The following is a 23,564-nucleotide window of genomic DNA, read 5'->3' on the forward strand; positions in this document are numbered from 1 at the left end:
GGTGAAATGGGAAAGGAACAGTAGCAGCAAATCAATTGCAGAGGCCAGCAGTACATGCTCATGGAAACGTGCAGCCTGATACTATGCGATGTCATTGATGTGTGTGACCGCATTCTTTGGAGGGGGGGATGGAAAGGCACCCCTCCCACACATCTAGGCTGGCTGGTCATGATCCTTTACCTGGGAGTAAGTGTGGTTGGTGGCAATGGGTGTTGCTTCTGAGTAAACCCTCTGAGGGGCATGACTCAGCCATTCAAAGTATGTCACGGTTGCTTTACCGAGCTTACTCTTGAGTAATGCATGCCTCGGAGGCAACCTGGTTTTCTGAACTGTAACCTCAGGGAATCTAGGCTGGCTGGCCCCTCCCTCCCCGCCCTTGCATGCCACCCCTCACTCACTCCCATCCCTCACTTCTTTTCCTTTGCATGCCACCCCTCCCCCTCCCTCCCTTCCCTCTCCCTCCGCTAGGGTGGGTGGGTCATATCCAGATGCTGGGCCCCCTACTTCCCCTCCTTTGCATGCTACCCCTCACTCTCTCCCCTCCCTCACTTCTCTTCCCTTGCATGCCTCCCCCTCCGTCCCTTCCCTCTCCCTCCCTCCAGCTATCTTTTACATTCAATCTTGTTCAATATGGGTGTAGAATATGGGTGAGGAAGTAGTTAAGTGGTGGTTGGATGTGAGGGAGGGCAGAGTGAGGTGTGTGAGGATGAGCTGGATGTGTATCAGAGTATGTGTGTTGGGTGGTAGTAGTGAGTGAGGTATGTGGGTGGTAGTAGTGGGTGAGGTATAACTCACTTCCACTCGAGTTATTACCTATTTACTGTTTTCACTGCTCATATCTGGCCATCTGCATGAACATTCTAAGAACAAACCAACCCCTCAGTCCACAGACATGCTGTACGGACATTCTAAGGGTGACAGTTGAACACAACCAGCTTCAGCGACAGGAAAAAGAAGTTTTACCTGGGACAGGTGTGAAATTTCAGGTATGTAAACATCTAAAAACACTCTCGCCTGGCTGACTACAGTGGCTGGGAATTTTCAGAGGAGTTGGCCCAGCAGTTCCTGTGTTAGACCATCATGAACAAACTCACGGTTTGCTTTTAATATATAGAGATTATGTTTAAGTTCAGCCCTACCTGCTACCTCTCCACCCTCCCCAAACAGTTCTCTGATATACTTCAATACCTGTTTTTCTCATGCTGTGCATAGGTGTCTGTTCAGTCCCTGAAGAATGGATAATGGAATTTGCATTGCCTACTGCCTTGTGGCATACATGCATGTATATTTTTTTCTGTAAGGAGACACAACTCCTTGCCCTTTCCTGCCCCACAACAGACACCTTGTGAGGTAGGTGGGGCTGAGAGAGTTCTGAGAGAATTGTGACTGGCCAGTGGTGGGATCCAAAAATTTTAGTAACAGGTTCCCATGGTGGTGGGATTCAAACTGTGGCGTAGCGCCAATGGGGCTGGGCGGGGCATGATGGGGGCGTGGCCGGGCATTCTGGGGGCGGGGCATTCCTGAGCGGGGATGTGGCAAGGACGCAGCTGCTGCGCCAGTCCTTGGGCGGGAAACAAATGCACATAGGCGCAGGCTGCCACACACGCCGATGCACCTCCTGCTAGACTGCTTCAAGTTCTGCGCGTTGCTGCTGAGAGGAGGGGCGTAACTAAGGCAAAAATCACGTGGCAAAATCACCCATTAGTAACCCCCTCACGGCACATGCAAATAATTAGTAACCTACTCTCGGGAACCTGTGAGGACCTGCTGGATCCCACCTCTGTGACTGGTCCAAGGTCACCCAGCAGGCTTCATGTGGAGAAGCAGGGAAACAAACCCAGTTCACCAGATAAGAGTCTGCTGCTCATGTTGAGGAGGGGGGGAAACAAACCTGGTTCTTCAGATTAAAGTCCACCTACTCTTAACCGTTACACCACACTGACTCATCTAGGACAGTGATGGGAAACCTTTTGGGCTCGGCATATGAACAATTCGGCAAATGCCGAATGACTCTGCTGATGTGTCAACCCCCCCCCCTTCCCCCGGAATAAAAGAGAAACAACTGTACATATTTATGCATTTTAAAAAATGCAGTCCAATCTTGTGAGGTGCTGTGTATTATAAAAACAAACATCAAATAATTACTAAAACGACTCGAACTCAGGTTGAATTGTTGTCGGGTGTTGATGAATGCTGGCTTGTCACCCCAAACACTGTGGCATGTCACCACTGACATGCGTGTAATCGGTTCACCATCACTGATCTAGGACTCCTTTCCAGTTTGTATTTTTTTTCCTGTAAGGAGACACAAAGGGGCTTACAAGCTCCTTTCCCTTCCTCTCCCCACAACAGACACCTTGTGAGGCAGGTGGGGCCGAGAGTGTTCCGAAGGACTGTGGTTAGCCCAAGGTCACTCAGCAGGCTTTATGTGGAGGAACAGGAAAACAAATCTGGTTCATCTGCTGCTCATGTGAATGAGTGAGGAATCAAACCTGGTTCTCCAGGTTAGAGTTCATCGCTCTTAGGGATTCAAACCTGAGAAATTACATACAAAATGTATCAGAGAATTACTTTATTGGAAAATCAGGAGACCACAAGGAAAAGCATTCTTGTATCTACTGCTGTACAGCTTTTATTTTTCATAACTTACTAGCTCTCAATGGACATATTTAACATGGAAAGATGAATCCCATCCATGGGGCATCGTTGACCCGCAAGTTCATAGCCTAAAAAGACGCTCAGTCATTCTCACACCTCACGCCTTGGTGTCTTCTCAAGCTTGATCACACACTGAGTCCAACATACAGCCCTCTGAAAAAGCAAGAAAACATGTCAGTGGAACCAAAATGGACTGTGTTGCAGGTAGCAAGCTTTTATTTCTTGGAAAGTGAAGACCTGGTCAGAGGCATAACAAGGGGGGGAAAGCGCCCGGTGCATCCTCCATCCCCGCCCCTCCCTGGAATACCCCCGCCCCAGAATGCCCCCACCACCCCTGGAACGCCCTTGCCACGCCCCCACAGGTGTGCACGCCTGGTGAGTCGCAAACACCCCCTCCCCCTTAGAGCTACGCCTCTGGATCTGGTGAATATATTCTATTCTGTGGCCTCAACCAGCCGGAGAGGCAAACTTGAAAACTAACCAAGATGCCAAAATTCCATGTTCAGACTTGTAAAACTTTTGTCTCTGGCTTGAACAGAACAGTTCGTTCTAGGGAGAAAGTACTCTCTGATAATTAACTTATCTGTAAATTTTATGATTTTAATGCTTTTGGATCTTGCTGGTCAACGACCGTAAATAAATTATGTATGTATGTACTCTCTGATATCCATCTCTATTGAAATAATACACTGTCATTTGTAATATTATAAAATTTCTGTTTTTATTTTTAACTTTTATTGTTTCCTATCACCTTGATGGCTAAAATGAACATCTCTGTGCTAAGGAAGCATAGAGTGCAGCTATTTGTACTTTTCTCTCTCTGACCCATGGGTCCATTTGTAATTTTGCTCCCTGAAAAACAAATTTGACAAATATGTATATGTGATAACTTTAAAATTCGTCATCATCATCAAAAATTATTTTGGTACACAACCAGCTCCAGAAAAGTAAGAAATGGTGTGGGTTTGGGTGTGTGAATACACATACACACATAATGTAGCATAATGCATGATTCTCAAGTTATACATGGCCCCTTCCACACACGCAGAATAATGCGTTTTCAATCCACTTTCACAACCGTTTGCAAGTGGATTTTGCTATTCCGCACAGCTTCAAAGAGCATTGAAAGCAGTTTGAAAGTGCATTATTCTTCATGTGCGGAAGGGGCCCATGATAAATTTAACATTGTTGGAACAGTAGAATAAATTTGGGGTTAATAAAAATGTAAGTATAATATATTTAATTATGAAACTGATCCCCAGTATGGAGATGAAAACATCTCCACAATGGGGCCACGGACAAATGAGGCGAAAAATATGAAAACTTTTTAAAAAATGGGCGAGGATGTAAAAAAATGTTATATGTGCAGATGCTGCAAAAATAAACAAAATAATCAGCTGATAACACAGGAAAAAAGTTTGTAAAAGAAGGCCAAGAGATAACAAAAGCCTGCAAGACAGATGATCAGGTAGGTTAGGGAGAAAAAAATGAAGAACTTTCACAGATTGAATTTCATGAGTTAAATCAGCAGCAACTAGCCACGGAAACGAGCTGACTGGGGGTTGAGGGACTGGTTAGGAAAATGGCGCCCTAAAATGGCCTCACCGTGGTTGCAGCAAATCCCCGACGAGGCGCAGGTTCCACCATTGTTTCCACACGGCTTCTTCCCGGACTCACAAGGGGTCGGCAGAAAGTTTTCTTCCTGACATCTCAGAGTCTCTGCGGTGCCAAAATAGCAGCCCAGGTCTTCTCCACAGCAGATGTTGGGTCCAAAGCAATGTCCTCTATTTCTAGGCCCACAAGAGATACACTGTGGGAGAGAATATGAAAGGGAGAGAGATACCCTTGACAAAAATGCAGTATCTAAGCCAGTGGTGGCGAACCTATGGCTTGGGTGCCAGAGGTGGCACTCAGAGCCCTCTCTGTGGGCACGCACAGAGTCCCCCACACACATCTAGACTGGCCTGGGCCACTGGGCTCGATTGTTAGCATTAAACCTAAGACTCAGTTTTGGGGAAGCAGTGTAGGTAATCCTGTTAAGCGCTGTTCAACCCCACTGATTTTCATGCGAAGAACTAAAGCGTAATCCTTTACCTGGGAGTAAGCTCGGTTGCTGGCAATGGGGCTTGCTTCTGAGTAAACCCTCCTGGGGTCGTGATTCACCCGTTGGAAGAGTTGCACGGTTGCTTCAAAGCAAAGCCACCGACTAACACCAAGCTTACTCCCGAGTAGCACACGCCTTGGAACCTAACCGTTTTTTCTAAACTGAAATCTCAGTATTTAGGTTAAATTGCTATGTTGGCACTTTGCAATAATTAAGTGGGTTTTGGGTTGCAATTTGGGCACTCGGTCTCGAAAAGGTTCGCCATCACTGACCTAGACCTTTATGTTATTTAAGGCTAATACGTAATGTTCTAGATGTCCAGCATGGTGGAGTGGTCAGACTTGGATCTGGGAGATCCACATTTGAATCTCCATTTGTGCCATTGAAGCTTCCTTGGTGGCCTTGGGCCAGCCTAAACTACCTTGCAGGTTTGTTGTGAGGATAAAGTGAAGAGAAGAGAATGACGTAAAACCCTTTGGGTACCCACTGGGATTAAAGGTGGGGAATAAATAAATAGCATTTGCTGTAAGATAAAATACATCATCATTATTATTAGTAGTAGTATTAGTATTAGTATTAGTATTTATTCGATTTGATAAACCGCCCTACCCCCGAAGGGCTCAGGGCGGTGTACAACAGCAAATAACAAGACAATAAAGCAAATAAATTAAACAACATTCTCAGAGAACATTTTCACAATTGCATGACCGTTACTGAAATATTGCCAAAGAACCTAAACCACTATAGAAACTTCAGTGCAAGAAAAGGACTAGATCTAAGACAAGTCCCTCAGGGTTTGGCAATGTGGTTGGGTCCAGGTTTGGCCCCGGAGTATTAAGGCTATGAACAATCCCTCCACTTGGCCCCAGTCCTACCCCATGTGTTTGCCAGTAGACCAACATCTTCACAGGAAGACGCCAAGTTTCTCAGTCATGTCCAAAAGGGTGACCACACCTGATGCAAATTCATGGTCCTCACGATTTACCTTCCCCATGACTTACCTTCCTGACTTCCACATCCAAGATGGAACGCTTCCCGCCAATGGGGCAGTTCTGGATGTAGCAGGCCGAAGAGAAGGCAAGGAAACAAAATACACAGAAAGCCAGCATATTATAAGACATGGTCCCAGACAATGCCGATGGCTTCTTTTGGGATCAGCAATGGAAATGTCCTTCAGGGTTCTGCCTCCATGATTTCTGCTATATATACTAGTGGGCAGGCCTGCTTGACCATACCGTAAGTCTCATTACTCATTTCTCTTAAAAACCACAAGGTATTGCTTTTCATGCCACAAGACGTCACCTAATTATTCAAGGTTGAGAATGTGAGGTCAGTCAGAGACGGGTGATTTTCTCTCTTCTTTTCCACAAAATTTTACAGAAGATGTATAAAAGCCAAAAAATTCTCCTTAATTATGAGAGTCATTGATGTCACTAGATGTGGGAGAATATGACCTCTTTGGACCTTCAAGAAATTGGTGGTAGATGAAGGTTCAGTGTGTTTAGTGTGCTTTCACGCAAGATTCTAGATGGGAAAATCTGACCCTCGGGGTATACTCTCTGCTGACCACAGTCTTCACTTGGCTATGCTTGGTGTTGTCCAGTTGCGAAATGCCCAGGTGTTTATAAGCTGCCTCTTGGTTGCACTTGATGAGATGCCCGTCAGGTATTTCTGTGCCATCACTCACAGTGATCTTGCCCCTTTTCATTGTCGCAGTAGCACGCTTTTCCAGGCCAAATTCCATCGAAATGTCTGTGCTGAATATTCGGACTGTTCACTAGTTCATTATTAATATTATCATCATTATTATCATCATTATTATGAAAGAAGAAGAGGAAGAAGAGTTTGGATTTATATCCCCCCTTTCTCTCCTGCAGGAGACTCAAAGGGGCTTACAATCTCCTTGCCCTTCCCCCCTCACAACAAACACCCTGTGAGGTAGGTGGGACTGAGAGAGCTCCGAGAAGCTGTGACTAGCCCAAGGTCACTCAGCTGGCGTGTGTGTGGGAGTGCACAGACTAATCTGAATTCCCCAGATAAGCCTCCACAGCTCAGGCGGCAGAGCTGGGAATCAAACCCAGTTCCTCCAGATTAGATACATTAGCTCTTAACCTCCTACGCCACTGCTGCTCCAAGTAATTGATTCAGTGACATATTAAAAATACAGTTCTCACTGTGTTAGGTCTCGTAACCTTAAGCCAATAAACGGACCCTGAAGTATTGATCAGTAGCGTTTATTGAAAAGGCATCGAAGCACCATATTGGTATACAAATCGAATAATACAATACAATACAATATAATATTTGGCAAAGCCAGTTCTGACGAAGCTAACATTCACAGTCCCCTTTATCCCCCATTGAAAGCCCCCCTCCCATTTCCCCAATGGTTGTAAAAAACATTCTTCGGAGCTGAGGAGCACCAAGGTCAGCGGCAGATAGCAAGAGAAAGCTTCCTGCCCTATGAGATAACGGATGTAATACAGTTCTCACGGGACAGAGGTACCAGGGGAAGCCTAGCTGTCTACAAAGCGTGGGAAGCCATAGAGATCAAGGAAAGGCACAGATGGCAGTGGATACATATAGCAGGCTGGTTACATATATCTTTCTAGCAACATTAATTTGTTATTTTAAGCAGTTACATTGACTTCGGAATGTATCTCAGTCACCTAGATAGCATACTCCTGACACACTCTCATCAAACTCATGTTTTGACTATTTACAAGATTCATTGGGACCAGTGCTCTTTAACGTATTCATAAATGACCTGGAAGTAGGGGTGGGTAGTGTGGTGGCCAAGTTTGCAGATGATACCAAATTATGTAGGGTGGTGAGAACCACAAAGGATTGCAAAGAGCTCCAAGCGGACCTTGATAAATTAGGTGAGTAGGCTAAGAAATGGCAAATGTAGTTCAATGTAGCAAAATGTAAAGTGATGCACATAGGGGCAAAAAATCCAAACTTCGCACACACGCTACAGGGATCAGTGCTATCAGTCACAGACCAGGAAAGGGATTTGGGCGTCTTAGTTGATAGTTCCATGGGAACATCAACTCAATGAATGGCACCTGTGAAAAAGGCAAACTCTATGCTGGGGATAATTAGGAAACAAGTTGATAATAAAACTGCAAGGATTGTCATGCCCTTATATAAAGCAGTGGTGCAACCGCACTTGGAGTACTGTGTTCAGTTCTGGTCGCCACATCTCAAAAAGGATATTGAAGAGATAGAAAAAGTGCAGAGAAGGGCAACGAGGATGATTGAAGGATTGGAGCACCTTCCTTATGAGGAGAGGCTGCAACGTTTGGGCTCTTTAGTTTGGAGAGGAGACGTCTGAGGGGGGATATGATTGAAGTCTATAAAATTATGCATGGGTAGAAAATGTTGACAAAGAGAAATTTTTCTCTCTTACAATACTAGAACCAGGGGGCATCCATTGAAAATGCTGGGGGGAAGAATTAGGACTAATAAAAGGAAACACTTCTTCACGCAACGTGTGATTGGTGTTTGGAATATGCTGCCACAGGAGGTGGTGATGTTCACTAACCTGGATAGCTATAAAAGGGGTTTGGACAGATTTATGGAGGTGAAGTCGATGTATGGCTACCAATCTTGATCTTCCTTGATCTGAGATTGCAAATGCCTTAACAGACCAGGTGCTCGGGAACAGCAGCAGCAGAAGGCCATTGCTTTCACATCCTGCATGTGAGCTGCCAAGAGCACCTGGTGGGCCACTGTGTAGGGGTGAGCACTGCGAACCCAGCAGAGCCTCAGAGAGAGAGCCGGAATGCCTGTGCCATCTGTGCCCTTCTGGGCGCACACGCTCACCTGTCACAAGACCCCCAAGAGTCATAGGTCATGAGATGCCTGACTCACTGTCACAAGACGTCCTGGACAAAGGGACAAAGGGTGCATACCCCCAGGTATGGATTAGGCCCGGACAGAAACGTTTCCTTTCTCACGTACGCAGCCCCTATGAGTCATGTATTCCTCCCGCTCTCCTGCCTACTGTAAACCCTAATAAAAGGTGCCAGGGACCAGCTCCCGGCAGATTAGCCGCTGGCTTCTCTCCACCGGATGATATCGCTGCGTCTCGCCTCTTCCTCGCGACCCTCACGGGCCGACTTCACCACCAGATTGAAGTCTATAAAATTATGCATGGGTAGAAAATGTTGACAAAGAGAAATTTTTCTCTCTTACAATACTAGAACCAGGGGGCATCCATTGAAAATGCTGGGGGGAAGAATTAGGACTAATAAAAGGAAACACTTCTTCACGCAACTTGTGATTGGTGTTTGGAAGATGCTGCCACAGGAGGTGGTGATGGCCACTAACCTGGATAGCTTTAAAAAGGGCTTGGACAGATTTATGGAGGAGAAGTCGATCTATGGCTACCAATCTTGATCCTCCTTGATCTCAGATTGCAAATGCCTTAGCAGACCAGGTGCTCAGGAGCAGCAGCAGCAGAATGCCATTGCTTTCACCTCCTGCATGTGAGCTCCCAAAGGCACCTGGTGGGCCACTGCGAGTAGCAGAGAGCTGGACTAGATGGACTCTGGTCTGATCCAGCAGGCTAGTTCTTATGTTCTTATGTTCTTATTAGTTTATCCATTGTAGCATACTTTCTTACTATTTTTCTCCCAGATTTCTGTGTTTGGACTGAATATCGTATTGACCGCTGGAGTTTTACTGCAGTCAAATTGAACTGCTCTCTGAAACAGTTGTGATTTGTGAAGTTCTACTGAGCAATGCAAATTCAAGCAACTAAAGTTTAGAGGAAGCTGGGAGCTAATGAAGCGTCTGATCTCAGTGATTAACTTAAACGGATAATATATTCGTCATTAAGGAAACAAGGAAGGCATAATATCTTCTGACCCACCCTGGCCCTGCCAAGTCTTAGATCCAATAAACTTATCCGCCTCTCTTAGAAACCTTACAAGTTTAGATAAAGACGTGAAATCCTTAATCATGTGGAATTGGCTTTGTATCATTACCAGTCCCACCTTTGGCTTCACTAATTTGCCAACAGACATTGAGTAGCTGTCTAGCAAGTCACCTCTCCCCCCTGCTGTAATCACTGGCATTTCAATGGAGGACTTTAGACAATTCAGAGGTCAAAGAGGACCATCTGCTATGCCCTAGTGTGCGACAAAGGTCAGAGGGTTGATGCTGAATTATAAACGTCCTTTATAAAATACTGATAGGTAGTAGAAGTTGAGAATAAAAATGAATGGAGTGGAGTCTGCTTTACCTAATCTGCTAAAGAAGCATAGCCTGGACTGAAAGGCAAGATGCCCACAGGGCTATCCGAATCACTGAAGAAGAGAAGAATGGTGCAAAACAAATGGTGCAAAACAAAACAATTGCGCTATCTTACATAGAAAGTGAAAACAATCAAGCTGATCTATTTACCAAAGCAGTACCAGAGCTTAAGTTTGCGCGTATGTTGCCAATGTTAGGTGTTGCAGATGTAAATATGTAAACAAGTAAATATATATAATGTCTGCTTCCTAGGATATGAGAAGGGGTGTCATGACAGTTAGATCATGGTGATCATATCCTATCCAGCAGAAGTATGAGTCAGCAAAGAAAGGAATGATCTGACAGCCAGAGAACAGCAAGCAGACCGGTTCAATCTGGTTGCTAGTGACCTTTACAGTGATTGGTGGAACCATGTATATAAGCAACAGCAATGTACTGTAAGTTTGTTCCTTAGGGAAACAAGTGCCTGGCGGAGCACTTTGTTGGACTGTTTAATATACTCTGTATATAGTATCATGTACATATAGCAACTCTACAGTAAAAGCCTTCTTTTGAAAGAATCTGCTGTGTGGAGTATTTCTTCTTCTTGAAGGTGGGAGTTTGCTGTATATGCCCACCTGTCTACTTTGAGTAGTACCGCTCAAGTCTGCTATCAGAGTTTGGATTTATACCCTGCTTGCATGGGGTCTCAAAGCATCTTACAAACTCCTTTCCCTTCCTCTCCCCTCAACAGACACCTTGTGAGGTGGGTGGGGCTGAGGGAGATCTGAGAGAACTGTGACTGGCCCAAGGACACCCAGCAGGCTTCATGTGGAAGAGTGGGGCAATAAATTCAGTCTATCAGTTTGGAGTCCGCCACTCATATGGAGGAGTGGGAAACAATAGCCCCTCAACCGTGGTAGGGAACTGCATGGAAGTTCCCCCGGCTGGCGGCCGCCTGATCTGCACAGCACCAATATGGCATCTGCGCCGCCCTGCAGTTTACAGAGAACATTGGTGGGGAATCAAACCTTGTTCTCCAGATTAGAATCCGCTGCTTGTGTGGAGGAGTGGGGAATCAAACCCAGTTTTCCACTGCTCTTAACCACTACCTCATATCACCACCAACTGGACCACTGTAGGTGAAGGTAAAAAGAAAACACGAAGTATTCCACCACAGTGTCTGGAGATGACACAAACAAATAAGCCAAGGCAGGATATGAGTGAGCTATTATTATTAATATTATTGAAGATTTCACAGCTGCCAGATCTTTAGCTGGTTGTTTATTGTTGTTGTTGTTGTTGTTGTTGTAGATTTCACAGCTGCCAGATCTTTAGCTGGTTGTTGGCCTTCATTACAATTCGAGCCTCACCCAGAGGCCTAGGAAGTTTTAATGTATCGGCGTAGTATATTATTATTATTATTATTATTATTATTATTATTATTATTATTATTATTGTTGTTGTTGTTGTTGTTGTTGTTGTTGTTGTTGTTGTTGTTAATGCTATGCTTCACATAACATGGTATTATGTCTGTTAAGGCAGGATCTTTTGGGACCCTGTGGACTCCAGCAGACGTGCTTCTTGAGAACAGCACAGAAGAACCCACCTCTGTGATCACGGCAATGAGAAAACCAATGCAATTCGTTGTGTGCTAGAATCCCCTTAAGTATAGAGATCAAGGCATGTAATTGTATCTCTCTATTCTGCACTGGCTAGACCTCACCCGGGGGAATATTGTGGCTGGTTTAGGCAATGCAATTCAAGAAGGATATTGACAAGCTGGAGCGAGTCAAGGAGGCGACCAAAATGGTCAAAGGTCTGGAGTCTATGGTAAATGGTAAAAAGGTCTCATTGGAGAGACTTGGGAGCTAAGAGATGTTTGGATTTGGTGAAAAGAGGTTAGAGGTGACCACGATAGCCATGTTTAGATATTTGAAGGGATGTCAAATTGGTGAGGGAACAAGCTTGTTTTCTACAGCTCAGGGCTAAGACCAGGAATTGATGGGTTCAAGGTGAAGGCAGAGATTCCACCTATACATCGGGAAAAACTTCCTGACAGTGGGGCTGTTTGGCAGGTGGAATTGCACTACCTCAGTGTGGGTGGAGTCTCCTTTGGAAGTTTTTTAAGAGGGGCTGAATGGCCATCTGTCAGGAGTGCTTTGATTGTGTGTTGCTTGGGGGGGTTGGACTTGATAGCCTTGGGGTCTCTTCCAACTCTATGATTCTACTCTTTCTGGATTTCCTGCAAGAGAAATCCTGAAAGTGTCTAGGACAAACCTGGAACAGGGCATGTGGCGGTGCCATGTTTGTAAGCTATTGCCCATTCCTAGCCCCAAAAAAAATTGAACCTCTCAATCAACAACCCTCCAATTATTTGGAACATGTTACGCCTTTCCCCCAAACAACTGTGAACCTCCCTTGTATATTTATAGACCTGCCTCAGGACTTGCGATCAGAGCTATTGCCTCTTGCTAATTTATCAGAGGCACACAAGATAAATAATCAAATGGCTCGATTATTCCGATTGCAAGCCTGCAGGTTGTGGTAAAGATGGTAAGGTCAGGCACCTTTCTGTTGGAATAGTACCAGAACAGGGGCACATAGCCAAAATATTGACTGTCAACTGAACCCCAACAGAGATGGATTGTTGGGAGCCAGATGCAATACTTTTCCAACCGACAGAAATTACAATTAAGCTACTATACCATCCCTCTCTCAGGATCAGGTCTGTCCACACTGTAAAAACCAAGTGGAGACTCTTGCTCACATTATACTTGACTGTCGAGATATGTGGGTTGTAGGGGAATTTACCTCTCCTAGGCGGGTCTTAGATGGTGACGATCTTTTTGTGCCGATGTGGACCATCTTTTGATCTGAGGATGCAAATTACCTTAACAGACCAATTAGGGCAACAGCCATGAAGACCATTGCTTTCACAATAATATACAGGTGAGCTCTAAAAAGGCACCCTGGTGGGCCACTGCAGTGTAGAGCTGGACTAGATGGACTCTGGTCTGATCCAGCTGGCTTGTTCTTATGTTCTTATGTTCTTAAATCTGAAGAGACTCTGAAACCCAACTCTGTTGTGGGCTTTGTTAAATAACACAGAGGCCGTGCTCTTGGAAAAAAAAAAAAAAAAGTAGCAACATTTCTTTTACAAATTGACAAGAATTTTTCTAGAAGTAACGTCCAATACTGGAATACAGTTTATCTGTCTGTGTTTTGAATGTACTTTTGGATTTGTACTTCAGAAATGTCATCCCTCTGGAGCCCTATTTTAATATGCCTAATAAAGGTTGTTGTATTGTATTGTAAAGGTCAAGGTTGAAGCCTGAGCTCCGCCTTCTGTCTTCCTCAGGGGATATATAAAGACTTGCTCTTCAACATGGGAGGCTGAGATAGGTGCATCTTCGGGCTTTTCTGGACACGCCAGTGGCTCGAGCAACAAAACTTTAGAGGGTAAGCATTTTCTTCTTTAATCTCCTCTTATAATTTTGTCCTGCCACTGAGATTACTCGATGGAATGATTTAAATGCTGCAGATTTTTCTTTGGAACTGTGAGTTTCTGGCGGTCTTTTTTTTGAGAGAAAAGGAACTTATTATTATTATTATTATTATTATTATTATTATTATTGTTGTTGTTGTTGTTGTTGTTGTTGTTGTTGTTGTTGTTGTTGTTGTTGTTAATGCTATGCTTCACATAACATGGTATTATGTCTGTTAAGGCAGGATCTTTTGGGACCCTGTGGACTCCAGCAGACGTGCTTCTTGAGAACAGCACAGAAGAACCCACCTCTGTGATGCGGCAGCCAAGAAAGCCAATGCAATTCTGGACTGTATTACTAGGAGTATAGTGTCGAGATCAAGGCATGTAATTGTATCTCTCTATTCTGCATTGGTTAGACCTCACCGGGAATATTGTGTACAGTTCTGGGCAATGCAATTCAAGAAGGATATTGACAAGCTGGAACGAGTCCAGAGGAGGGCGACCAAAATGGTCAAAGGTCTGGAGTCTCTATGGTAAATGGTAAAAGGTCTCTACGTGGAGAGACTTGGGGAGCTGGAGATGTTTAGTTTGGTGAAAAGAAGGTTAAGAGGTGACACGATAGCCATGTTTAGATATTTGAAGGGATGTCAAATTGGTGAGGGAGCAAGCTTGTTTTCTGCAGCTCCAGAGACTAAGACCAGGAGTGATGGGTTCAAGGTGAAGGAAACGAGATTCCACCTATACATCAGGAAAAACTTCCTGACAGTCAGGGCTGTTCAGCAGTGGAATGCACTACCTCGGAGTGTGGTGGAGTCTCCTTTGGAAGTTTTTAAAGAGAGGCTGGATGGCCATCTGTCAGGAGTGCTTTGATTGTGTGTTCTTGCATGGCAGGGGGTTGGACTTGATGGCCCTTGGGGTCTCTTCCAACTCTATGATTCTATATCTTTTCTGGATTTCCTGCAAGAAATCCTGAAAGTGTCTGGGACCAAACCTGGAACGTTTTGAACATAATAACGATTGCCATGTTGCCAAGCTATTGCCCATTCTAGCCCCCCCCCCAAAAGTCGAACCTCTCAATCAACAACCCTCCCAAATTATTTGGGTTTTGTATATTTACATGCCTGCCTTTTCCCCAAACAACTGTTGTTCTCCCTTGTATATTTATAGACCTGCCTCAGGACTTGCGATCAGAGCTATTGCCTCTTGCTAATTTATCAGAAGGCACACAAGATAATCAAATGGCTCGATTATTCCGATTGCTGCGCCTGCCGGTTGGTAAAGATGGTAAAGGTCAGGCACCCCTTTCTGTTGGAATAGTACCAGAACAGGGGCACATAGCCAAATATCTTGAACTATTAACTGAACCCCAACAGAGATGGATTATTACAAGGGCCAGATGCAATACTTTTCCATCGGCCATTACAAAGGGTCGCTACCTATCTATCCCTCTCCAGGATCAGGTCTGTCCACACTGTAAAAACCAAGTGGAGACTCTTGCTCACATTATACTTGACTGTCCGAGATATGTGGGTATGAGGAATTTCTCTCCTGGGCGGGTCTTAGACAAATTTTATGGCTACCAATCTTGATTTATGGCTACCAATCTTGATCCTCTTTGATCTGAGATTGCAAATGCCTTAACAGACCAGGTGATCGGGAGCAACAGCCGCAGAAGGCCATTGCTTTCACAATAATATACAGGTGAGCTCTAAAAAGGCACCTGGTGGGCCACTGCGAGTAGCAGAGAGCTGGACTAGATGGACTCTGGTCTGATCCAGCTGGCTTGTTCTTATGTTCTTATGTTCTTAAATCTGAAAGAGACTCTGACAACTCTGTTGTGGAGCTTTTGTTAAATAACACAGAGGCCGTGCTCTTGGAAAAAGTAGCAACATTTCTTTTACAAGTGACAGAATTTTCTAAGTAACGTCCAATGCTAGATACAGTTTATCTGTCTGTGTTTTGAATGTACTTTTGGATTTGTACTTCAGAAATGTCCGTAACCCTCTGGAGCCTATTTTAATATGCCTAATAAAGGTTGTTGTATTGTATTGTAAAGGTCAGGTTGAAGCCTGAAGCTCCGCCTTCTGTCTTCCTCCAGGGGATATATAAAAGGGACTTGCTCTTCAACATGGGAGGCTGAGATGCGTGCATCTTCCGGGCTTTCTGGACACGCAGTGGCTCGAGCAACCAAAACTTTAGGGTAAGCATTTTCTTCTTTAATCTCCTCTTATAATTTTGTCCTGCCACTGAGATTATCGATGGAATGATTTAAATGCTGCAGATTTTTCTTTGGAACTGTGGAGTTTCTGGCGGTCTTTTGAGAAAAGGAACCCAGAGACTGATTCAGCGATGGACCAACAAAACTGCATCAGAAAAAGAAAAAGAAGTGTTTGGATTTATACCTCACCAGCAGTGGCGTAGGAGGTTAAGAGCTCGTGTATCTAATCTGGAGGAACCGGGTTTGATTCCCAGCTCTGCCGCCTGAGCTGTGGAGGCTTATCTGGGGAATTCAGATTAGCCTGTACACTCCCACACACGCCAGCTGGGTGACCTTGGGCTAGTCACAGCTTCTCGGAGCTCTCTCAGCCCCACCTACCTCACAGGGTGTTTGTTGTGAGGGGGGGAAAGGGCAAGGAGATTGTCAGCCCCTTTGAGTCTCCTGCAGGAGAGAAAGGGGGGATAGAAATCCAAACTCCTCCTCCTCCTCCTCCTCCTCTTCCTCTTCTTCCTCTTCTTCTTCTTCTTCTTCTTCTTCTTCTTCTTCTTCTTCTTCTTCTTCTTCTTCTTCTTCTTCTTCTTCTTCTTCTTCTTCTTCTTCTTCTTCTTCTTCTTCCTGTAAGGAGACTCAGTTGGCTTACAAGCTCCTTTCCCTTCCTCTCCCCACAACAGACACCTTGTGAGGTTGGTGGGGCTGAGAGAGTCCAGAGAGAACTGTGACTAGTCCAAGGTCACCCAGCAGGAATGTAGGAGTGCGGAAACACATCTGGTTCACCAGATAAGCCTGTGCCACTCTGGTGGAGGAGTGGGGAATCAAACCCAGTTCTCCAGATTAGAATCCACTTGCTTTTAACCACTACACCCCATTGGCTCTCACTGAATCCATCTCATTTTGAATCCATCGCAGGAAGAGTGTTACATGTTTTGCAGGAGATATTATTTAAGGGTAGCTGATGACCACAGAAGGTTATCCAGTCAGAAGTACCGTGTTTCCCCGAAAATAAGACAGTGCCTTATATTAATTTTTGCTCCCAAAGATGCGCTATGTCTTATTTTCAGGGGATGTCTTCTTTTTCTGTGTTGTGTTTGACGGGCATGCTTCCAAACAAAAACTTTGCTACGTCTTACTTTCGGGGGATGCCTTATATTTCGCACTTCAGCAAAACTCTACTACGTCTTATTTTTGGGGGGATGTCTTATATTCGGGGAAACAGGGTAGGTTGCGTGGGGGTCATGAAGAAAGGGACCTTGCTGAGTCGAAATGTGAGACGGCCGTGGAATTTCCGTGTTTCCACGTGGACAGAAACAGGGCTTGCAAGACCGTTTCCCCCAAATGCTCCCATCAAATCTAAATGGCTAGTTAGATGGGATCTGTGTGCTGTAAGCGACTGAAGGGTAGAACACGGCTGTTATGGAAACCGGCTTTCCTTTTCTGATAGCGTTGCCCTTTTGACTTCTACTTTTGTGGAGAATTCTTCTCAAGCAGAGCAAGACTAAAACACTGACTAATTTAGTATGTCACTCTGGTCAGTATAACCTTAGCTAACAGGCAGGCTGTTAGATAGGGAGGAGATCAGTTTCCCAGACTGCATTAGCGTGATTATTGAAATAACCAAAGTGCTCAAGAGTAACCATCAGACAAGAGCGGCTATTCTTGACCCAGAAGAGAACAAAATCAGCTCTGACTGGCTGATGCTTAAAGATCCACCCACCCTTGGGATTACCTATTTCAGTGAGTTTCTTGAATTCTATTAGCAAAGATCCTAATTGAGCACCTGGGATTGAATACAGTGGATCTTAAGTCAACTTGTTGTGTGGACAAATACTTATTTAGCAGAGTTAATGCAATAATGAGGCAGAGACCAGTTGCTTTACTGAAATAAAGTTTACTTACTACAGGGAAGGGAAACTTGGAAGAAAAACAATAAACATCTTTCTTACTAGCTAGCACCAACAGCCAACTTGCTGCTTAGACTATTACATGGCTACTAAGCTATAGACTGAACTGAACTGGCTGAGCTGAGCACGTGCAGAGTGCAACACAAAGAAGATATATCGAAAGCCTACGTGCAGTCCTGCATGTAGCCCACCCAACCAATAGGTGTCAATTACCTGGTCACTGACTTCTGACCTCACTAACTAATTAGCATGCAACAATTAACTCCTTCATTACTGGATTGTGTTACTGGCACTTGCCAAATCCCATCACAACTGCAGCATGTTTGGGAAGCTGAATGGGTTGTGTCTCCAGGTTTTTCCTAGCTCTGTAAAATCTGTTTTTTAATGGGAAATCCGCATAGGCCAAAAACAGAGCCCCTGGAATGGCAAAAACACAGTTCCAGGGGCACCGTTCACACGTCTGCTGCCTCTGCATTGAGGAGGCGCCATGCTCCTCCCCCCCCCCCCGTACAACTGGCGGGGAAGCGCTGTTTTCTTTGCTTGCTGCTCATCCACGCAGGATTCTGCTGTAAAAAGTAGATGAATAAAGTTTGTTTGCCCAGCAATTCTGCACACGTGTCGATTATTCTTTTTGTTTTGTTTTGAGGGGAATGCCTGAGAAGCTACAGTCACGCAATTAGAGAAGCTGCAATACGTGCGTATTCGTGTTGCCGTAGCTTCGCAGACATCCCCCTCAAAATAAAACCAAAAAGGAAAAACAGCCCATGTGCGAGATCGCTGGGCAAAACAAACTTTATTCGTCTACTTTTTAACAGGAACTAGAAGTCAGATGAGATGCAAGCAGAAAAAACCTCCACGGGGGATTTTCACAGAGAATCTGGTGCAGTACACAAAATGGTGGCCGCAAGTGGCAGGAGGGAAAGTAAGAGGTTTAGGCGGGAGAAATACAAGCATTTCCTGCTTGTTTTTGTTTGCTCAAAAGGCAGAAATTGTCTTCAACGCAGATTGGGGGGAAAGAATCGCTACTGATGTTTGAGAAACACAGGTTGAGAGAAATTTAACAGGCTGAATTTGTTTTGGGGAAGAATGCTATGTGAAGTTTGTCCCCAAAATGCTGTTTATAATGTCCTAAAGACATTATATTTGTGCTGTGTGGAATGCATCAGAAATGATTCTCTAGACCGCAAAAAGACATCCAAAGTGGCTGACTGGAGTGATCAAACGGAAGCTAGTAGATAAAGGAAAGAAAGCCCCTGGCCTTCAGATGAATCCTTGGCAAACTAAAATACTAGGGTTTGCATTTTCATGAGCCATTATTTGCATATCCAGTTGGTTTTTTGCCCTTTCCCCATTCCTTCCTTGCCCAACAGGTTTTTTGCCCTTTCCCCATTCTTTCCGTGCCCAGACCATTTTTTGCCCTTTCCCCATTCCCTGCTTGCCCAACCCGTTTTTTGCCCTTTCCTTATTCCTTCCTTGCCGAGCCCATTTTTTACCCTTTCCCCATTCTTTGCTTAGTTGCCAGAGGATGGAGAACGTCCCACGAAATCACTTCCTGCTCTGCAGTTATTTTCTTCCCCCTCTCCCCAGTATATTTGATATTTTGGTTCTGTCTCTTAGGCCCCTTCCGCACATGCAAAATAATGTGTTTTCAAACCACTTTCACAACTGTTTGCAAGTGGATTTTGCCATTCCGCACAGTTTCAAAGAGCATTGAAAGCAGTTTGAAAGTGCATTATTCTCCATGTGCGGAATGAGCCATAGGTACATCCAAGGGATGGAAAAGCTGGGAAATGCACACACAATCTCAAATAACAAGTCTATGGACATATGATCTAAACATTTCTGGTTCACAGGGCAGGGGGCAAAAATTCACACTACCTGAGTTGTGGATCCCTCTCTCTCTCTGGAAAGGGGCAGAGCTGCACTATATAAACGAAGTCAACACCCCTAACAATATTAAAATTGTCCTGCACGTTGTGTACACATGGGGGAAGCAAGTGTTGTTCTTGCGCACACACGTGCCTCTAGCAGAACTGGGCTTAGGTCTACAGAACACTTCAGTAAATTCCCCCGGCTTGGAAGAAAGTTCCATTGAAACAAAAGCACTTGCTTCCAGGTAAGTGAGGTCAGAATGGAGTTAAGAACATAAGAACTAGCCTGCTGGATCAGACCAGAGTCCATCTAGTCCAGCACTCTGCTACTCGCAGTGGCCCACCAGGTGCCTTTGGGTGCTCATGTGCAGGAGGTGAAAGCAATGGCCTTCTGCTGCTGTTGCTGCTCCTGAGCACCTGGTCTGCTAAGGCATTTGCAATCTCAGATCAAGGAGGATCAAGATTGGTAGCCATAGAGCGACCTCTCCTCCATAAATCTGTCCAAGCCCTTTTGAAAGCTATCCAGGTTAGTGGCCATCACCACCTCCTGTGGCCGCATATTCCAAACACCAATCACATGTTGCGTGAAGAAGTGTTTCCTTTTGAACTTGGCCCAAACAGAGGTCATCTCTATGAGCTGACAAGAGGCTTTTATACAGCAGGTTTTTTTTTAAAAAATGACATAGCTACACTCGAATCTTAACTCACTTTTATACCTGTTTAACTGTCATGGATAAATTCTGATCGTTACACAGCCAAGGTGTACCACCCTTTGTTATGTTGACTACATTGAGGTTGCACTTGACCCATATATTTATGTTGATTGTTTGAGCTTGTTTTGCCTCTGACAATGCCAGTCATAGATGTGGGCAAAACAGTAGGGGAAAAAGCTACCAGACCACGGCCACGCAGCCTGGAAAACCCACAAAATCCAGGACTCGTCTCTGTTGATTTGAGATCAGTGACAGTTCCTGGAAATTTCCAAGCACCGTCTGGCAAGTGGCTAACTTATGTCTGGACAAAAGGAATGAAGACAAGTAGGGGTGTTAATGGCTGGGCTGGGAAATTGCTAGAGATCTGCGGGTAGACCTGTTGGGAGCAGGGTTGGGGGAGGATGAAGGACCTCATGGGTATATAATGCCCTAGAACAGGGGTAGGGAACCTGCGGCTCTCCAGATGTTCAGGAACTACAATTCCCATCAGCCTCTGTCAGCATGGCCAATTGGCCATGCTGACAGAGGCTGATGGGAATTGTAGTTCCTGAACATCTGGAGAGCCGCAGGTTCCCTACCCCTGCCCTAGAACCCACCTTCCAAAGTGGTTATTTCCTCCATGTGAACGGATCTCTGTCTCTAGGTGGTTGTCTCATTCAGAATCATGGGGTTGGAGAGACCCCCCAAAGGGCTTTCATCTAAGTAGTCCAACCCCATAATGCAGGGAACACATCACCGTTTTTTATCTGCCCTTCCTCCAAGGAGCTCAGACCGACATACCCAGAGGTGGGATCCAGCAGGTTCTCACCAGTTCCCGAGAGTGGGTTATTCATTACACCGGGGGAGGCCTCCGGGGGAGGGCGGTCTATAAACCCAATAAATAATAATAACAATAATAATAATTATTATTATTATTGTTTTAATGATATTCACCGAAGGGGTTGCGTAATCGGTCTGCTTTTTCCGCTAGGAAATTCCATTATGTCCAAAAAAATCATAAAGTCCAGTTGTTTCCTCAGGTGGTATGGTAAGCTTAAGGGAGATGAAACGTTGAGAGATGGCGGACAGGCCTGTTTGGGCATTTTAAAAAAACATGTTTTAGCAATATGGTAAAGTTCCTTGTTTAAGGAAAGTCTCCTTCTTTTGATTTCTAGAAACAAAATTAGAGGTATTTGAAAATTATTAAGTATTTGACAGGCAGTCAATTAGAGGAGAAGTAGTTGTTTCTGTTGGCAGTAGACGATAGGACTTGCCATAATGAATTTAAATTATGGACAGAAAGATACCAGCTGGAACCAGTAAACCTTTAACAGTAAGAGTTTTTAACAGTAACAGAGGGTATTAATGCCCCACCCCTCAGAATGCCCGGCCACGCTTCCCACCCGTAAGCCCCGACCCAGCCCCACATTGGCGCTACGCCACTGTTGGAATCCCACCACCATGGGAACCTGTTGCTGGGAGGCCCACATTTTGGATCCCACCACTGTACATGCAGTCTCTCCCCCCCTCACCCCAGAGGGTGGGATTCAGCCCGATTCGATACGGTTGGGGTAGAACCGGTTGTTAAGAACCTACTCAGTTCACTTAGAACCTGTTGTTAATGATTAACTCCACATAGTGGGACAAAGGGGCAATTCCTGTCCCTGGGTTGCAACACTAACTCATCAGAGTAGGGGATGCAAAATCACCCCCAGGGCCCCCCCCTGCCCCTCCATGGCACCCCCCACTCCCACCTCCCACCTCACCTGGGCGCCCACCCCCCACACTTACTTTGGTTTCCAGAGCGCAGATAGGAATTTGCAGCCGATCCCCTAACTTAGAGTCTCTTTTCTGCAGCCTGCTGCCTGGCTGTCTCTCTCTTCAGCCTCCCCACAGCTAAGCTGAGCAAAGCAGAGGGGAGAAGCAGCTGGCTGCCAGGGGAGAGGAGTCCAGGTACGCAGGGTTAGAGGAAAAGCAGGCAGAGGGGCAGGCTGGAAACTGCTGAAGGGTAAGCAGAGCAGCCTCATGGGGACTCTACCCCAGAGGGAGGAGGTGGAGGGAGGATGGGCTGCGGTGGCCTCCTGAGTCCAAGCAGCACTCTAGAACTGGGGTCAGGAACCTTTTCCCCTCAAAGAGCCATTTGGCTCACCCTCCCAGCTCCCCGCCTGCAGGGCAAGGCGTGGAATGGAGTTCAGCGGCCTCGGCCTGGCCGACTTAGCCGAGACAGGCTCAGCGCTTCCGCCCTGCACGGATATTATTCTGTTACAGTGATAAGTCAAAAAATCGTATTAAGCTTTAGACTTTTAATGAATCTCTTAAGATGGATGTTTTTAGTTCATCTGTGTTTTTAAAAAGTATTTAAGGTGATGGGTTTATTGTTTATTATATACTGGAAACTTCTCTGAGCCTGGGACGGTGAAGGGTGGCATCAAACTGTATAAAATAAATGCATTACATAAAGTAGACTGGGATTGCGTGGGCATTACTACCAGGAAAGCCAGTATGATGAAGTGGTTAGGATCTGGGAGATAGGTCTGAATTCCCACTCTGATATGGAAACTGGGCCAGGCACTGTCAGAAGGGGATAATGTCGTAAGCTACTTTGGGTATCCCAGATCCTAACCAAAAGCTTTACACTGCATATCACCTCTATAAGCTCTTTGAAAAAAAAAAATTTAGTGTTTGGCTATCTTAAGCATTCATGTTTCTGCTTGTTCCTTGATTGTATGCCAAAGCAAGATTGTCTTGATAGTCACTTTGCAACGGACCACAAAGAATCATGTTTTTACATAATGTGTGTGTGATGAGGTATGCCTTGAAGAGTGTCAGTTGATGGGCAGGTGGATTAAGGTAGAACTACGGAGAAAAGCAGTTAGAGCCTGGGACTGGGAAAGTTAAGACTAAGAGCATTGTCAGTGATTAAAATTCAATGTGTGCAACTACTGCGTAAAAAACATGACTTGAGATTTGTCCCTGTCCTCCCTCCCTCCCTGGCTCTGTGCTGTGTTTCCAATGTTGGGGGGGGGGGGGAGGCAATGGGGGGGGTTGGATAGAATTCCATAAAACGTTTTCAGGGCAGTAATAAAACATTTTTGAAAGCTTTATTTTGAAAATGTTGTGTCAACAAATTTTATTTTTTCTGGTGTGCTTACGAGGCCCCATTTAACTGTGTTCAGATTTGTGAGTTGGGGCATGTTCTATAATGTGATTGTGACTTTGATATGACCTGGGGCAAAAAAAAAATCATTGTTTTGTCATGGTGGGAGAGGGCAGCCACCCATGGGGGTGGGGACGCAAAACTCAGATTTTGTCCCCGGGCTCCATTTCCCCTAGATAACATCTCTGTTAAAAGAAAATATGACCTTCTACTTTCAGTTTTGTAGAGGCTAAGTTCT

General features: G+C 45.1%; 1 protein-coding gene across 1 annotated transcript; it reads right to left on the bottom strand.

The window, feature by feature from the left end:
* Nucleotides 1-2,606: 2,606 nt before the first annotated feature.
* LOC125440156 (neurophysin 1-like) lies at nt 2,607-5,927 on the bottom strand. The gene is made up of 3 exons (XM_048509808.1): nt 5,764-5,927; nt 4,264-4,468; nt 2,607-2,811 (listed from the first exon to the last, which is right to left on the bottom strand). Exons 1-3 carry the CDS (start codon nt 5,881-5,883, stop codon nt 2,774-2,776), a joined length of 363 nt encoding a protein of 120 aa, XP_048365765.1. The 5' UTR covers nt 5,884-5,927; the 3' UTR covers nt 2,607-2,773.
* Nucleotides 5,928-23,564: the final 17,637 nt, after the last annotated feature.

Source organism: Sphaerodactylus townsendi, linkage group LG10 (genome assembly GCF_021028975.2).
Source record: "Sphaerodactylus townsendi isolate TG3544 linkage group LG10, MPM_Stown_v2.3, whole genome shotgun sequence".
In the NCBI taxonomy this organism is placed as follows: Eukaryota; Metazoa; Chordata; class Lepidosauria; order Squamata; family Sphaerodactylidae; genus Sphaerodactylus; species Sphaerodactylus townsendi.

Bases quoted from the DNA above. Each gene is read 5' to 3' on its own strand.
- LOC125440156 (XM_048509808.1), bottom strand. From the start codon at position 5,883: ATGTCTTATAATATGCTGGCTTTCTGTGTATTTTGTTTCCTTGCCTTC. The intron at 4,469-5,763 runs GTAAGTCATGGG...TCTCTCCCACAG, and splicing joins TGGATGTGGAAGTCAGGAAG to TGTATCTCTTGTGGGCCTAG. The intron at 2,812-4,263 runs GTGAGGCCATTT...TTGCTTTTTCAG, and splicing joins GGGGATTTGCTGCAACCACG to AGGGCTGTATGTTGGACTCA.